At 46.5% G+C, this 17,399-nt stretch overlaps 1 protein-coding gene across 1 annotated transcript; it reads left to right on the top strand.

The window, feature by feature from the left end:
* Positions 1–24: 24 nt before the first annotated feature.
* UNC119 (unc-119 lipid binding chaperone) lies at positions 25–17,282 on the top strand. The gene is made up of 5 exons (XM_021550872.3): positions 25–206; positions 9,844–9,957; positions 10,864–10,966; positions 11,661–11,833; positions 13,445–17,282. The coding sequence occupies exons 1-5, from the start codon at positions 89–91 to the stop codon at positions 13,555–13,557; spliced, it is 621 nt and encodes a 206-aa protein (XP_021406547.1). The 5' UTR covers positions 25–88; the 3' UTR covers positions 13,558–17,282.
* The last annotated feature ends 117 nt before the right edge of the window (positions 17,283–17,399 follow it).

Raw genomic sequence — 17,399 nt, 5'->3', positions numbered from 1 at the left:
GGGCGGTGATGGCGATGCCCCTCCCGGTGCGGCGGCGCGCAGCGGGGCCGGGGCCGCTCACACCGGCGGCGGCGGCGGCGGCGGGGCCATGAAGGTGAAGAAGAGCGGCGCGGCCGGGGCGGCGGCGGCCAGGACCGAGGAGGAGCTGGGCCGAAAGGCGCTCATCGGGCCCGACGATGTGCTGGGGCTGCAGCGGGTCACCAGCGGTGCGTGCCGGGGATGGCGCGGGGGGAGGATGGGGACCGTGTCCCTCTGGGGCTTTTCCCGGGGGGAAAAAGGGCAGCCGGTCCTCCTCTCCGAGGGGTCTAAACAGGGGGGAAAAGAGGAGCCGTTCCCCCTTTCAAGGGGGCTAACCCAGAGGGAGAAGGGGAAGCGGTCCCCCCTCCCGGGGGACAAGAAGTGGGGATGCAGCACGGCCGGGGACAGAGCCCGCCTCGGGATGTGCCACCCCGGGGGTTGGGGACCATCGGGAGAACAGGGCAATCAATGCCCGGAGCTGGGGATGCAGCCCCCCAGCTCTGCTCGAAGGTCGGTGTTGGGATGCTCATCACTGTTCTCCCCATCACCCCATTCCCTGTGTCTGCTCCCACCCTGTGCCCACGGCAAGGGGATGGGCCGGATCCCTGGCTACAGCATGGGGGGACTTCGTAGCAGCCCCCCAACCCATTTTCCCCCTCTCCAGTATAACACCCGTGGTCTTGAGGGCATCTTGGGGGCGCTGGGTGGGAGTGTGTGGCTGGAGGGGCTGCTGTGCTTGGCAGAGGAGCTCTGGACAGCAGCACACAGGGCTGGGGAAAGGCCAGGACAGGGGGACATGGCTTCACACTGATAGGGAGCAGGTTTAGATTAGATATTAGGGAGAAATTCTTCCCTGGGAGAGTGGTGGGGCCCTGGCACATTGAAGCTGTGGCTGCTCTGTCCCTGGAAGTGTTCAAGATGAGGTTGGAAGGGGCTTGGAGCAACCTGGGCTGGTGCAAGATATTCCTGCCCCTGGCAGGGGTTTGGAAGCAGACAGTCTTTAAGGTGCCTTCCAATCCAAACCATTCCATGGTACCGCCTGTGCCTCAGGCCTGCCATGGCCAGGAGCAATCTGCCCCGGTGTCCCAAGAAGTCCTTTTTCCATCTCCTAGGACCTTTGGGTGGTCTCTCTGGGCTGTCAGGGCGGAGGGGCTGCCCTGGGGTCTGGCTGTGCTCCCTGTGCCTCACAGCACGCTGGCCTCAAAGCCAGCTCTGTGTCACAGGCTGGGCTGTGACGAGCCCTGGAGAGGAAGGATGCGGCTGTGGGTGCTGGTGCGTGCAGGCAGCCCCGTGGGGCTGCTGTGTGAGCAGGATGGGAGGAGGACAGCCCGGCAGGGACTGGTGGCAGCCCTCAGGAAGGGCTTAGAGGCTCCTCTGAGAGGGGCTGCTATTGCTGTGGACCCTTGGGTGCCCTTCTGCGAGCTGAGGTGCTCTGCTGGTGCAGCTGCGTGATTCACTGCCCAGAAATCCCCTGCCTGTAGCAGGGAGAGCACGCAGCAGGCACTGAAGCATCCTGCCAGCATCCTCAGTTGGATGGTGGATCCCAGCCATGGCCCTGTGAAGCACTGCGTGCTCACTTCATGGCAGCCCCCGTGTCCCTGCCCTCACCAGGGCTGTCTGGAGGGGACAGGGCCACCCCACACCCTTGCTGTCACCTCGTGTGGCATCAGTGGGGATGGATAGTGCCTGTTCTTGGTAAGCTCCTGCCTTCCCAGGGAGCAGGGATTGCTAAGCTGGTGAGCTAGGCTTGGGGCACAGCTGGTTGTCTGCTTCTTCCAAGCCCAGGTCAGAGTGCTCAGGAGCACAGGGAGGATGTGAAATGCATGAAAATGTTGCGTTCCCCTCCTGCTGTGAGACTTGCTGCTACCAGGGGTGCACAGCCAGGCAGTGTGATGATGTCCCAGGCTTACCATGGGAAGTTCTTCCTGTCCTGCTGGATGTGTGGGAGCCAGGAAATGCTCTCCACACCTGAAACCCTGGGTGAGTTTGGGGATACAGGTAAACAACAGTACATACATGTTGAGCATATTGTATATTATCACCCGGTGATAGATACACTTTGCAACTCTCCTTCTCAAGCTCTGCTTTTGTCCTGGGGAGTTCAACAGAAAGCAAAGGATATTTTTCAGATCTTTAACACCTAATGATTATTTGGAGCATTCGATGTCCTTTGCCAATTTCTACACCCTTAAAAACAGATGGCCAAAAGTAGTGATGTGAAACTGTTCCACTCTTCTGCTTTGCTAAAGGGGAGGAAGGACCAGGCTGTGGGAGAGAAGTTCACAGCAACCCCAACCTTTTGGACGTGCTGGGTGTCGGGCAGACACCACACCCTGTTGCAGCAATTCTGTCTTTGACAGGCAGAAGTTGAAGGAGGAATTGGTGGTGGGGCTGCAACAGAAATGTCCTGGTGCCCTGGGTGCCCTTTGTTGTTCCAGAGAGAGGATAATCCATCTTTATTCAAACTCGTGGGCCAGTAGCACTTCAGCTTGCACTGAACTGCACTAAACTGTGGCCTGTCTGGGACCTGGGGAGGGCTGGCTGTGTTTTAGGGTTGCTTCACCAGCCAAAGCCCAGCAGGGCTTGGTGCCACGGGAAGGTGTGTTTCAGGAATGCTCACACCAGGATGTTTCAGGAATGCTCACACCAGGAGCACATGCTGTGTTTCTGAGCAGCATTCCATGTTTCCAGGGAGAGGTGGAGTTCTGGCTGTAGCACAGAATGGTTTGGAGGGGACCTTAAAAACCACCTGATTTAAAAGTGCCTCACCCAGAACAGGAACACGGGAACCTCCCACTAGATGAGGCTGCTCCAAGCCTCATCCAACCTTTCCTCGAGCACTTCCAGGGATGGGGCAGCCACAGCTTCTGTGCCCAGCCCCTGCCAGTGCCTCAGCAGCCTGACAGGAAAGAATTCCTCCCTAATAATCTTTTCCATCAGGCAGCACAGCTGGACTTTACTCTTCCAGTAGGTGCAGCTGACCGAATGTGAGGTGGCTGGGCTGGGAGGGTGGCGAGGAAGGATGTGGCTCTGTGGGCAGCCACAGGAGCCAGCTGGGCTCTGCTCTTAATGTGCTTCTAATAAGCTTAACTGGGGAGTTGTGTGAACTGCCCTGCTCACTCTGTGTCCTTCCAATGTTAAATTCCCTGGCAGCTCCGGGCCAGCAACGTTTCTGGGCACTCTGGGTCCAGCCTGGTGGATCTGGGATGCTGCCCTGGGATATCTGGGCCTTCTGGCCAGGCTGGTCCTGGCTCTGCTCCAGCTGGATCAGGTGTAAGGCTGGAGAACCATTTCCTTTGCAATTAGTGAGATTTGTCACTCGCTCACACAACTGTGGTTGGGAAAAGCGGAAAAAGCTCATGACGTGATTAATTTAAGATTAGCAAAGGAGTGGGGCAGAGCTCAGTTCAAATTGCAATTAATTACTGAGGCAGCCAGAGGATCAGAGGAGTCAGATGTGTAACAAAAGACAAGCTCCAGCCTCTGAGGCTGCCCTGCTTATCATCTGCACACTTTGCCTGGAATACAAGATCCAATCTTACATTTTAAGTATTATTCTAATGCCAATTTTATTTTAGGAAACCAAGGGGTTAAATAATTGATTACATGCTTGGAAACAGTTTCAAAACAAACCCTAAAAATAAGGAGCACACACTTAATCGTTTCTGAAAGTAATCTCTTCCTTGAGCTGCCACTTGGGATTTCTCTGAGACTTCTCTAGGCAGCTTTAGCTAAAGGCCAGCTTGGCACAGGGCAGCCTCAGTGGGTTAGGCAGGCCAGACCCTTCTTGAGGGACTTCCATACCAGTTTTCTGCAGTCAATTAAAGAAAAAAATCCCAAATAAACCATCTCCCTGCCCTCTGCCTCAGCAGTTCAAGTCCTGTAAAGCTAAACCATCCAGGATCCACGTTCAAATCCATTTCCAAATCCATTGGGTTTTGATAGGCAAGGAAGGAGGGAGGCACTAACAGGAATGTGAGGCAGATGTGCATGAATCCATCTTCAAAGTTGCTCCTGGACCATGACTTCCCTCCCCAATTAATGGGGAGAATATACTTTATTAGGAACTCTGAGGTTAATAAATCCCTGCTCTGCCTTGGCCAGGGCTGTGATGTGTGGCTGTGTTTTGATGTGCTGATTTCTTGTTGCAGAACCATATCCCAGAGCTGTGCCAAGCTGCTCTCCCCACGACCCTTCCCTCAGCATCCCACACAGGCTGTGAGCTTTTCCAGGGCTCGGTGTTTCCTAAAGTCTCACAGCACAATATGAGCTGGTAGGATTCCCAGGGGCAGCACACATGGTGTGTGTGTGGTGTGGGATTCCTCCTTCTCACAGGGTTGTGGCTTTGGGCCATCCCTGGTGGAAGTGGCAATGGTAAGAGGAAAGCTGAGGGAGTCAGCCTGAGGGTCTGGGCAGAGCCTGGCTTTGCCTCAGCCCAAAAATAGCTCATTTAGTTGATGTTGTGCATGTGGTTTCAGACTCTGAATGCAATCAGCATGAAAAGGGGACAGGAGAAAGTGTTTGGGTGCCTTGGAAATGGGGGAAGAGCAGCTCCATCCACAGGCTGCAGGGCTGTGATCAAATTAATTGTGAGAGGGTGAAGTCTGGAAAGCTCTAGCTAAAATAAAAAAAAGAGATGAGCAGGCTGCCACAAAAATCAGAGCTTGGTGAGCTGTGCAGTAGGACTCGGCAACTGAGGGGCTCTGGGGACCTTGGGAAGTGCCTCAGCCTGGAGTCTCCTGCCCTAAATCCCTCTGCTTCCTTGACAGTAAATGTTCTGCTGTGGAAAAACCCCTGTGAGATCCTTCTGGTGCAGGATTTTCCTTCTGGGACAGTGCAGCAGCCTAATTCCAGTGCTAGGTCAGATGCAGCTGCTCCCTCCCTGTGCAGCCCCCCTGCTCTCTGGTTCTCCAAACCCCATGGTTTGGGCTGGAGGGATCTATTTTACACGAGTAGATCCTGTTTCCTGGCTGGCTTGGTGTCACAGGGCTCAAACTGATGAGGCAGAGGGCAGGGAAATGGTTTATTTTTTTCTTTAACTGAACCCAGGTTGTCTGGGCAGGTGTATCAATAACACCTGAAACCTGCCCTGCCTTGCCCTCAGGTCCTGCTCTGTGTCCTGCGTGACTGCTTGGCCTCTTCATGGGGTCTGGGCTATTTTTGCTTCCTCCTGAGACTCTTCAATCTGATAATCTCTTAATCTCCAGCTCCTGGCTATTCCTCTGCAGTTGTCTTGGTTTTATACCTGGCTTATGTCTTGGGAGTTGGCTTCAAAATAGCTCCTGACCTTGGTGGTTAATGCATGTTAGGAAATAGGCCTGCATAACTACAGGAGCCTTCTCATCCATTCCCTAAATTATTGTTGTCTGTGCTGGGGAGAGAAATTCCTGGTACAAGCCACTGCTGTTGCCCCAGTCTCTTGTGCAGTATCCTCCTGGTTTACACCCATTTCCAGGACCAAATTTTCAGTTTTTTTCTCACCCCAGGTGCATTCTGCTTTCCTTAGTGGGCTCTTAAGGCCTTAAAATAGGAGCTGCCCCATCTGAGATTAGACTCTGATGAGCCCAGAAATATCCCTGGTGTCTGTGAGAGGGGACACGTGCTTCCTCCTGATGGCAGAGATGGAGAAGGGATCTTGAAAGGAGCACAACAAAGAGTGTGAATCCTGTTGCACATGAAATTGTGATAAAGTGGGCCTGGTGGGGTGGTTGCAAAGGGAATTTGGAAATACAGGATCAAATTTTAGCTTTCTCTGATGAGAAGCAAACCTGATCTCATGCATTTAAATGACAGGGAGAGGTCAAGAGGAGAAAGTGCCTTTGTTTGCTTTGCTGTGTTATTTAGCTCTGTATTATCCCTCACCTTTTGTGCTCCTCTGTAACACCAGCTGCTAAAATACACACCCTGAATTGTACACCAGGGTTCAGGACGTGCCAATGTTCACAGGCAGTGCCTGCTGGCATTGTCCAGGCTGTTCTGCTGGTTTATTTTGTAATTTTGGTTGGGTTTGGGAGGACAGGAAGGTTTCCTGCATAAAAATTCTCTTCCCTGGATTCAGCAGTGGAGGTACCACCTCAGAATTGGGGAAGGAGCACCTGCTGATTCTGAGAGCAAAGCTAGAGACCAACAAACTGTTAGGGGTCACTTTGGAATAACTTTTTCTGACAAAGGGAAGGAATTAATTGAGCCATTAATTAATTCAGGAAGCCAATCACTTCTGCTGCTTCCTCAGACCACCACAGTGGTGTTGGTTGTGATCCAAACTCTTCACAACTGTGATAGGTTTTAAGATAGAAATTGTCTCTAAAAGTGGGGAGTTGCAGGTCTTTGAGCACGATCAAGAGGTTATGGGGAGGAAGCTGGAAAGGCACCATCAGGAATAGTGATGTGTGAGTGAGAAGTGGCTGCTAATACCAGGTGAATTGTTTTCAGGAAGAGTTTGGGGATGGAGGTCTGGGATATGACAATCCCCTGAGCTTTAGGAAAGGGTACAAAGTACTCCTCTTTTGTAACCTTTTTTTTTACACTACTAAATGTGGGTTCTTAACCACTCTGATGGGTTTTCCATGGCAGTGCTGCTGTGTCCATGCCTTCATCCCTAAATCAGGTGAGTACTGAAAGCTCAGGGACGCACTGTGATGGTTCAGTTATTAACAGGGAAGCAGCACAGCCTGCTTCAGGGGAAGTGGAAGAAACAAGAAAATATTGTGTCCTGAGAGACCAACCCACCATTCTCTGTAAGAATCCCCTCCATGGAGGTTTGATCTGCCTCATTCCCAGCTAAAATAACTACGGCTGCTGCCTCCCTTCCCCAAATCGTGGCGACGGTGAATTAGGATAAGGGAAGCAGATGATACATTTAAGTGAGTCACGGAAGTGTAGGCAACTGGGCCCTACAGTAATTTAAAAATAAGTGTGTATATGGGATGAGATTAGCAAATCTGACAGTGCTCAGCTAAGCAGAAGGATCTGCCAATTGCAAGCAGCCCATTCCCAATAAGACCTTCCAGTGCAGCCACAGGCTCCTGTTATGTGTGGGGGGGAAAAAACCAGCACGTGGCTACTTTGATTGATTTTTGAACAGGATTGAATAGCAGAAACAAATGTAATACAGACTGAGAGGAATGTATATTCCTCTGGGTTTTTTTTTTTTTTTTTTCCTTTCTAGGAGACTGGGCACTGCTACAGGAGGAAAAAAAACCCACTTGATCGCAGTATTCTGGCAGCTGATCTTCCTGGATGGCATCCAGTTGTACAATGGCATGCTGATAAAAAAACCCAAAAAAACTAACAAAAACCAAACCAAAACAAAAAAAAAAAACAACCCAACAAAACCAAAAGAAACCAAACCAAACCAAAAAAAACGACGACAACAACAAAAAACCCCAAAAACAAAAAAACCCACAACCCCCCCCCAAAAAAAAAAAACCAACAACCAAAAAAACCCCTCAAAAAACAACCAAAAAAAGGGTTTAAAATATTATCAGGGCAAAAAGAGTTGGAAAATAGCAGTGTAAGGGTGCAAACATCAATGAGCAGGAGCCTGGTGGGGATTCTACCCAGGGTTTACTCCTCTTTGGAGGCTCTGCTTGGCTCTTCTCTGCTCCAGATGAGTCATGGACACTGTTACTGCAGCAACGCTGCTGCCAAGGAGGGGGATAAAGCTGTTGCCATGGTGCTGGATGGGCAGGAATTCTGCAGGAGTAGAAACACTTAATAATTAACTTGCAGACAAACGCAGCTTCAGATTTGCCAGCCTGCTCCAGGGAAGGTGTCCTGGGCTCCCTGGCGACTGCTGCCTGTTCCCAGCAGCATTCCCAGGGAACAGCCATGGGCTCAGGGAGGGGAAGCTGTGCCTGCTTCCATCAGTTTGTGTTTTGCATGCTGGTGCTCTGAGCTGGGAAGTTGTGGGACAGGTTAGGAATTGGGGTGGCTGATGTGTCAGAGCCTAAAATCACAGCGTAATTGCAGGACATCTCCCTGAGGAATGCTAAACATCAGGGCCTAAGGCAAGGGCTGGGTTTAAATTCCTGTCCTGTCATCTTGTTAAAGACACAAAAGGAAGATTTTTGGGCAGTTCTTGGGATATTTGACCAAACACAGGCTTATATTTTCTTGTGGTAGTAAAAAGGTTGAGCTTTTAGCTTGTTCTTCATGACAGTTTGGGTGCTTGTGTCCATTTTTCCTTGTGCTGTGTTGATAGGGAAGGGAAAATCCCTGCCAAATGCCAGGGATGCCTTGAGCACTGTCCTCTCCCTGAACACCCATTTATAGAATATACTACTCTGAGTAGAAACTCAGAGTGTTTTGGCTTAAGAAGGACCTTAAAGATCATTAACTTCCATCCTCTCTGCCATTCAGGGACACCTCCCACTAGACCAGGTTGCTCCAAGCCCCATCCGGCCTGGCCTTGAGCACTCCCAGGGATGGGGCATCTACAAATTCTCTGGCATTCCTTTGAGTATTCACCATATGGGGTTGTTGGAGAGCAGTAAAACTGTCCAGGGAGAACATTTAACACCTCTGTTCCTTGTACTGAGCTTACTTGGACAGTTCTCCAAGTAATGGATATTTGGAAGGAATAAAAGGCTTCTAGGAAAGTGCTGGTGCCAGGTGTTCGTGCCCAGGAGCTCAGAAGTCTCTCACAGTGGTCTTGGATTTCTTAGACTTTTGCTGAAGTTGGGTTGGCATGGGCAGGTCTGAGCTCTGAGCACTTGTATCTTGTTTTTATGTAGTCAGTGATTGAGCCTCAGGTGGATGGATTTGTTGGAGTTTCAGAAATAGGAAAGCAGACAGAAATAAGTGATTAGCTCAGATTAACAGCAGGAATTAGTAGCCGAGAAAGTGTCTTGAATTAGAATGTTAAAGAATTATTTTCACCTTGGAACCTCCAGAATCAGTCTCCTACATCAATCAAATGTGCTGTTGTTTGAAAGCTGACCTGGCTTGTCTACACAGAGCATTTCTTTAGATTTGTCAGGGTAAAGTGAGTTATTGGAGCTGCATTCAGTTTGTCCTGTATGTGCTCCTTCCCCAGGGAGGAGGATGATTCCTGTGCCAGGAGCTGGCTCAGGGCACAGCAAGGCTGATGGCCAAAACTGTGGGGATTTTAGTAGTGGAATCCTCATCCCTGGAAGTGTTCAAAAGGCCTGTGGATGTGGCACTTGGGACATGGTTTAGTGGGGAACACAGCAGCGCAGAGTGGAAAGTTGGACTCGATATTAGAGGGCTTTTCCAACCTTTACCATTCTGTGCTTCCACAACTTTCAGAGATACAGCAGGGAGGGGCTCTGCTCCCTGTTTTCCTGACACAGGGAAAGGCTTCAGCATCATTTTCAGTGCTGAGGAAAACAAGCCCTGGTGTGGGGAGGCCACCCTTTGTCTGCAGAGGGCTGGAGCAGGGAGGTGGCACAGGGGAGGACTTAAGTGCAGTCAGCTTAGCTCCCAAAGCTGCTTAGCCCTTGCATTCTGCCACAGGGCAGCTTTTAAACCAGGCAAAGCCTCTTAACACTGGAAAGGCGGGGATGTGATGGAGGTGCTGACTAGTCTGGGAGGAAATGGATGTAGAAGTTGCTGGCAGAGGGTTGGAAAAAGGTGATGACCTCTGTGTGTTGGGGGAGAGAATTCTTTCCCCTGTCCTCTCTTAGCAAGGCAGTGTGAGTCTCCAGCCCTGACACTGTCTTCAGAGACATCAGTTTTGAATTAAAACAGGCAGTAGTGGAGATGCATTTGGGCTGCTCTCACTGCTGGTGTGGCCTCCAGAGAGCAGCCAGAAATTCCTGGTATTTCATGGCAGCCTTCATTTAAATTTGCTTCCCCCTGCAGATTATTTGTGCACTCCAGAGGAAAATGTTTACAAGATAGACTTCACCAGGTTCAAAATCCGGGACATGGAATCTGGCACAGTCTTGTTTGAAATCACCAAGCCAGCAGCTTCAGGTGAGTGCACACACAAAATAAGGTTTCCATGAACAAATGCTTTCTTTTGCCTTTCCCCACTCCTTTTACTCCATACATTTCCCAAAAGTAACAGAATCTCTCCACTGCAGGAGGGCAGGAGCCCCATCTTGCAGCAGGGATGTTTTTCAGGTGTCTCTTTGTACTAACAGGGTGAGCAGAGCTGGCTGCTGCTGTGCTCTCCCTGTTGCCATCTGTGATGGGAAGGGACAGATGGATGTTGTAAACAGGAGCAGAGGAGGAGGAGGAGATCACTGGGTGTTTTTTTTCTTGGCTGTTATTCAGCTTGTGCCCCCTGTACATAGTTTTGCTGTTAGTTTAACATCTCCCACTGAGGAGTCAGGAAAATGATATTTCCAAAGGGGAGAAACTGCCAACAGGCAAATGAAACAAACTGAACATTTGCCTTTTTTCTTTTATTTTTTTTTTGTTTGATTAATTTTTAGGTGTTACTTGTAAGCATCCAAATGTTGCTTGTTGCCAGTGGTGATAAAAACCCAGGGCAGCTGTTCTTTTCCTGGCCAAGCATTTTTAACCCTTCCCCACCTTCCTGCAGGTGAGAGGAAATTTTCTGTAGCTTATAGGCAGCAAACTAAGCATGCTAAGGGGAAATGGCTTGTTCAGAGTCACTCTGCAGTCCTGATGTGATGTAGGAGCAGTAATGAGGACTAGAAATCCAGAAGATAAGAAATGACTCAAACCAAAGGGCCATTTCTCAACATTCCATCTCTGAGTGACCAGTGCTGGACACCTCAGGACAGGAGGAGGGTGAGCTCAGCACCAGAGAGATTTCCTGGCTTCTGGGGCACAAGAACACCACCACAAGAGTTCCCCCTGAGTTTGTGGCTCTCGGGCAGCTCTGACAGAGCTTTCTTTGGGCTTTTGCAGAGCGGGAGCACAATGACAGGAAGGAGGTGGACCCCAACGCCGGGCGCTTCGTGCGCTATCAGTTCACCCCGGCCTTCCTCAGGCTGCGGCAAGTGGGAGCCACGTGAGTAACCCCCCTGCTCCTCGCCTGGCACAGAAAACAGCTGGAATCCTAGGGGGAAAAAAAACCCCTCTCTTCCATCTTCATCCTACCAGGAAGCTGACTGAACAAGGGGCTTTTTCATTTATCATGAGGGTCTCCAAATCTCTTGCCTTCTCTGTCACTTTAGGTTTAGTCAGCCTGGTGCTGAAGGGATTGATGCTAAAAGAGACAAAATAAAGTGGGAAGGCTCTGGGGAGATCTTCCAGTGCCTGAAGGGATTCCAAGAGGGACTTTTGGAAGGGACATAGAGTGACAAGACATAGGGAATGGCTTCCCAGTGCCAGAGGGCAGGGCAAGATGGGATATTGGGAAGAAATTGTTCCCTGTGAGGGCGGTGAGGCCCTGGCACAGGGTGCCCAGAGAAGCTGAGGCTGCCCCTGCATCCCTGGAGGTGTCCAAGGTCAGGTTGAATGGAGCTTGGAGCAGCCTGGGATAGAAGAAGGTGTCCCTGCCCATAGCAGCTTTAGGATGTTTATCTAATGCTGTGGTGTGTCCCTGTAGAATGCTTTATGTAAAAGAGGAAACAATAATTTGATTAGTGTTGTTGCTTTGTATTTTTGTTTTTTTTTTTTCAGAGTTGTCTTCTGCCTTTCAGGAATATTGCAGATCTTATTGAAGCATGAAAGCTCACATCAGTTTTACCCTTCTTTTTCAGGGTGGAATTCACAGTAGGAGACAAACCCATTAATAATTTCCGTATGATTGAGCGGCACTACTTCCGTGACCAGCTGCTGAAAAGTTTTGATTTTGAATTTGGCTTCTGCATCCCCAGCAGTAAGAATACTTGTGAGCACATCTATGAATTCCCCCAGCTCTCGGAGGATCTCAGTAAGCTCTTTGTTATAAACTTTCATTTCTGGGTTGTCACACCATGATGTTCATCTGAGGTGGTTTGGGGGAGCCCTTTCTTAAAAGCTGTCTCTAGAGAGTGGGTTGGGTAGAATAATTCATCCTTTTATATCTGTGTTAAAACTGATCTTGTTTTCTAGTAGGATGTATCTCATCACACAGCAGGCACTTGCTTGGGTTTCTTTTTTTTTTTTTTTTTAATTCATAAAAGGGAAGCTTTGGTATCAGGGAGAAAAAAGATAATTGTGTTATAAAACAAGCAAAAAATAAGATTTAAAAGACATCCAATAAATGGATAACTTAAATGTTATGATCTGTTTTAATGTTTGATGTGCTATTTTGTGAGCTTGAGAGGTTTTAGTATGAACATAACTTTTATTTTCTCTCCTCTCTCCCAAGACACAATAGCACAAGCACTAAATCTCTGTGATTTTCCTCTTTACAGCCACTAATTGTGTGTGTTAGCACTAATATTGCAGTCTGTGGAAAATACAGTGAGGCCGTGCTGTCAGGCCAGAACAAATTTACTTTGAGTTTGCTGTTTTATCACTGTTTTTAAAAGCAAAACAAAAAGAACCCCAACTCAAAATGTAATGGGTTCTTGTTCTGAGGTTCCCTTTATACGGTGCCATAATATATTTGGATTATGAACGTTTTTCATCCCTGAAATTGTTCAAAGAAAATGCGTGTCAGAATCTGTGGTATTGATGATTCCAAGATTGTAGAAAGTCTCTGTCTTTCAGCCCCCCTGCCAAAGCAGAAGCCATAATTGGTCTGTGCTGGTTTCCAGGTTGTTTATTCTGTTTATCTCTCACATGTTCTGCTGCCCTGCCCAGCTCTGTCCTGCAGGGCAGCGTGTGGGGCTCTGCCCTCAGTGGGATGTGACAAACATTAAATACCAGAAACTCCCTGGGCTGGATTTACAAGAACGTGCCAATATCTGTCACCTACGTTGGACAGTGTGTCCCCAGCCTGAACCAACAGAAAAATGCCAACAGCACAGTGAGACATGGAGGGCATGAAGAGGAGAAAAAGGACAAGGCACACCCAATTTCTTCCATCTTGTCCCCTTTGGACCCCTAATCTAGAATCCTAAAATTTTTCTTTTGCACCCGTGCCACACTTAATTATTGCTTATATCAAACACTCAGAGCTTGTAATTCATCCTGTAAGATTGAAAACTCTTTTCCATGGACAGAGATCACAGACAGTGTCTCTGGGGGCTCTGTACAGAGACACTGTCTGTGATCTCTGTCCATGGGTTCCTGACCCCTGCCAGGGTCCCAGACCAGCCAGGGCAACCAGAGGGAAGCCCTGGATTCCCACAAGTGTGGATGTGGCACAAAGGCTTAGTGAATTCAGGCTGGATTTTAAGCCCTTAGAGGGCTTTTCCCACATAACAATTCCATGCTTACGCTTGAATTGTTTAAAAGACACCAGCAAGGAGTGGTTTGGGCAATTCCCATTTGGCTTTTGGTTTTCCTCCTGATTTTGCAGCTGCCTGGGGGACGCTGAGCAGCGCTTGAGCCCAGCGCGGAGCGTCCCCGTTAATCGTGTTGGGTTTTTTCCTCCCCGTTTCCCCCCCCACAGTTCGAGAGATGATCCTGCACCCCTACGAGACACAGTCGGACAGTTTCTACTTTGTAGACAACAAGCTGGTGATGCACAACAAGGCAGATTATTCATACAGTGGAGGACCTTGAGCACGGGCTGCACGGCCCCACCCGCGCTGGCCTCCCCTTCCCTCTGGACGTCGTCAGGGATCCCAACAACCTCCAGCTCCTGCAGTGTCACCTGGACAAGGATCCACCCACCAAGGACTCTTTGCCACAGTAGGAGTTTCATGACATCTCTCTTGAGCTTTGAAGCAGACCCAGTTCTTCAGGAGTTTTAAGCTAAAAATGATCTTTGGATGCCACTTCCCCTAAGTTTCTTTAAGTGTCTGCTTTGAAAATGGCCTTGTGGGACCTGAGGGGTTTTGTCCTAATTCTGTGAATTTATGTTCTTGCCCTCGAGTATCTTTTAGGATTGCTTTCCCAAAGAATGTAATCAGAGAAACCATGGGAGTGGACGGATGCAAAGGCAGAGGTTTGGGTGGTTGTTTCTCTTTGTGAATGCTTCAAAGGCCAATTTAACTTGTCCAGCCTGTTGAAAATATCGAGCAAAACATCTCAACAAAGGCAAGTTTCATCTTTAGACTGGCTCTCTCCTTGAGTATTTCATCCTTTAGTTTCGATCTTTCTGTGTAATGTTCTGTTTAACCTTGGAAACACCAAAACCTGCAATGAAAAGCAGTACTTCAGTGTCAGAGCTGTGTTAATTGGGTGTTTTTGCATTTACATTCCTTTTACATTTCAGATGAAGGTAAAATGGCATTGTGGGTTTATGAACCTCCATAAGTACATTCCACTGATTTCAATTTTTTGCAGAATAATCAGGAAAAACAGAAGGATTTTATCTTTATTTAATTTTTTTGCTTTATTTAACATTCTCGCTTTATTTAACATTCAGCCTTTTCATGCCACTCATTTCCCGTGTCTATTTTTTTCATCTCTGCTCGATACTGAGATAAGGACTTCAGCACTGCTTTTTAGAGCAACATTTTAATTGTCTAGGGCAGCTGGGGAGTGTGGAATTTCCAATTTTCTATTTGTATCTGCATTTAAAGCATTTCCCCTTTGTTAAAAATGTTTATCCTCAGATAATAATACAGGCGAAGCTAAATCTAATAATCTACAACTTTAACACACAGCAAAAAAACTAGCAAGAGTTCTCTGTTCTTTTCTGGAAGAAGTTTAGCACCAATTTAGCCCAAGAAATAGCAACACCAAGAATAAACTAGTGTGGGGTGACCTGTTGTCATGAAACCCTTACTCTGAAGGTCAGTTAACTGATAATTAAAAGAAAAAAAAACAAAACAATAAAAATAAAAGACAGTTGCAGTCTGTAGATATTTCTATAAATACTTGATGTCTCCATGTCTAATTCTGTGAGTTGAAGTGGAACATTCTATGTTAGCCTCAGATAGGTGTATTAATTGTAATAATTTTTCTAAAAATACCATTTCCAGTCATGATGAGCATGTCTGTAGTCGCAGCCTACGTCAGACAGGACTACAAACAATTCCAAGTGTAGCCTAAGGACAGGGAGGTTTTTGTGCTCTTGTTGGGGTTGTGGTCACTTTTCAATGTGTCACCATTTGTATTTGGCTTGGCTTTTTTGACTGCTGAGAGAGGAGGCAGTTTGTTTTTTTTAAAAAAAGCACAGTGATTTTAGGTTACAGCACAGTTTTTATTAAGCTTGGTAGCTACAAAAGTGTGTCAAGTTCACTGATTTTACACAAGTAGTAGCTTGTAGTAATTCTTATCACAGTGAGGCTTGCTTTATCACTATTTTTTGTCTCTAGTGTATTAAATCATACAAGTAGCCTACGGCTGACTGATCAGTTTGAGAGATACAAAGGATTTCCTCATTATTTGTGCAGTATTTTGAGCTACTGACCATTAATTTTATAGCACAATAATTACTAAAGATGAAAATAGTTTTAAAGATGTTTTCATTCCTCCCCCAACTTGATTTTTTTTTTGTATCTGAGCTTTTAAATCATATCTCTTAAATAATGTTGCAAGTTTGACTTATTTCTGAGTTTTGTTTAAATTTGTAGGAGAAAACAATGTTAATTTAAAGACAAAATAGAGTGAATGTTTATAATTACCACCTATACAGGGTTTTTGTTTTTTTTTTTTTTTTTCACCTGCTGTTCCTAACAGTCACTTCTGTGCAGAAGATTTTACAAAGACTTTTAGGAATTGAATTTGCCCAGAATTGCCAGTCATATATTTAATATGTTGTGATGAGATCATTTGTACTTTGGTGTGCACTCTTGGGTCATTTGATGGAGTTTCCTCTGAAATATTCATGTTCTGCTCCTTTTTTACGCTACCTCCTTTCAAGACATTAAAAAAAAAGAGAAATTCCATAAAAATATTACTGTAATCAAGGGAAATTTGAGTGGCAGACATGCCCTTTATAAAAGAACTAAGAGAAAGTCACTGTGTTCCCAGGAGTGCAGAGTGTGGATAGAATTTCTGACATTTTTCTAGTGTAGGTTTGAGGTTAAACACAAGAGGATGAATTGTCAACTGCTCCTCTCCTGAAAACTTTTATAATTCAAATTATATATGTAATAATTCCAGTCTCACAGAAAATTCACAGTGAATCATATGAGTGATATTACACTGAGTGAGTTTGTTGCCTAACAAATTCCTAATATTAGGAATATTTTAAGCCAGAAATAAAGGTTGAGCATTTCCAAGAAAATAAATTTTAACCAATTCTAGCTTTAGCTTTTCATTTAGGACAATTTCACTCTTATTAAAAATCCCCAGACTTTGCCACAAGTAACAAATTCTGATTTCTAAACCAAGGCAAACAACAGAACTTTCTGTGGGAAGTGCAATGAAGGTGCTTTTTCCTGTGTCCCACTGAAGCAGTTGTCACTGTTATCTCTCTGTTTCTGTCTTGGGAATTATTTTTTAGCATTTCCTCAAGGTTATCCACATCCACAATCTTTACAAACACGTGGGAATCACTGTCCAGGAGAGAGATTCTGTTCCTTCCCCACCTGCTCATGCAGTGGGAATGGAAATTCCCACCTGTGGTGTTGACATGAGGTACATAAACAGCACTAAAAGAATGTTTCTTCAAAAACTTTGACTGTAGAGTTGCTGTTTTAATGCCACTTCTGTCCTTGTTTTGCTTAAAAATCACCTTCAAAATTTAAAGACCAAACTTTGTGCAGAACCCAATAATTTCAACTTCCTTCTGAGATGGAGCTGAGTTTGCAGCCCAGTTGTGAAACCCACATTTTTTGCCCCTTAAATTGGCAGGTGGTTTTTATTATAAACCAATTGAGAATGAAGTCTTAGCAGCTTTGTTCACAGAAGAATTTGTTAATCTTCTTGACTAGCTATTATTTTGTATTTTAACCTTCATCATTATTGGGTTTACTTTGGAAGTTCATTGCGAAATCACCAAATGTTGGCTCTGGGAAAAAAAGAATTGTTGTATTTTCTTCCTTGATCTCATTTTAAACATGACTTTAATTAGCACTACAGCTTTGTTTTAACAAGCCAGCCTGGCAATTTGGGATCTGACTTTTTGAAAGTGAAAGAAAACATCCAAGAGCTAACCAAGATTATCTGCTAATAATGCCCGTCTGTTTCCTGCCATAAAATGGGATTAAGTGTGTGCTTTGTACAGTGACTTAATCTTGGAAAAAGAAACTAAATCTCTCTGAGTGCTAATAGTGACATAATTTTTCTGAGAGACAGGGAAATTACAGCTCAACACATTCTTCCAGGGAAATTATAATGTGACATATTTTTTCACTTTGTCAGTCTTGGATTCCTTTCATAGTCAGGATTTTTAAGAAAAGTAGCAATACATTGGTGGTGAGCCGCATGCTGTAATTACTCACACTTCTCTGGCAGGGAGAGATTTTTTTTGTTTTGTTTTTTCAGAATTAACACATCAGCTGTGGTTA

This window comes from Lonchura striata, chromosome 20, assembly GCF_046129695.1.
Source record: "Lonchura striata isolate bLonStr1 chromosome 20, bLonStr1.mat, whole genome shotgun sequence".
Taxonomy (NCBI): domain Eukaryota; kingdom Metazoa; phylum Chordata; class Aves; order Passeriformes; family Estrildidae; genus Lonchura; species Lonchura striata.
This window is presented reverse-complemented; position numbering and strand designations above follow the sequence as displayed.

Bases quoted from the DNA above. Each gene is read 5' to 3' on its own strand.
- UNC119 (XM_021550872.3), top strand. From the start codon at position 89: ATGAAGGTGAAGAAGAGCGGCGCGGCCGGGGCGGCGGCGGCCAGGACC. The intron at 9,958-10,863 runs GTGAGTGCACAC...GGGCTTTTGCAG, and splicing joins CACCAAGCCAGCAGCTTCAG to AGCGGGAGCACAATGACAGG. The intron at 11,834-13,444 runs GTAAGCTCTTTG...CCCCCCCCACAG, and splicing joins CCAGCTCTCGGAGGATCTCA to TTCGAGAGATGATCCTGCAC.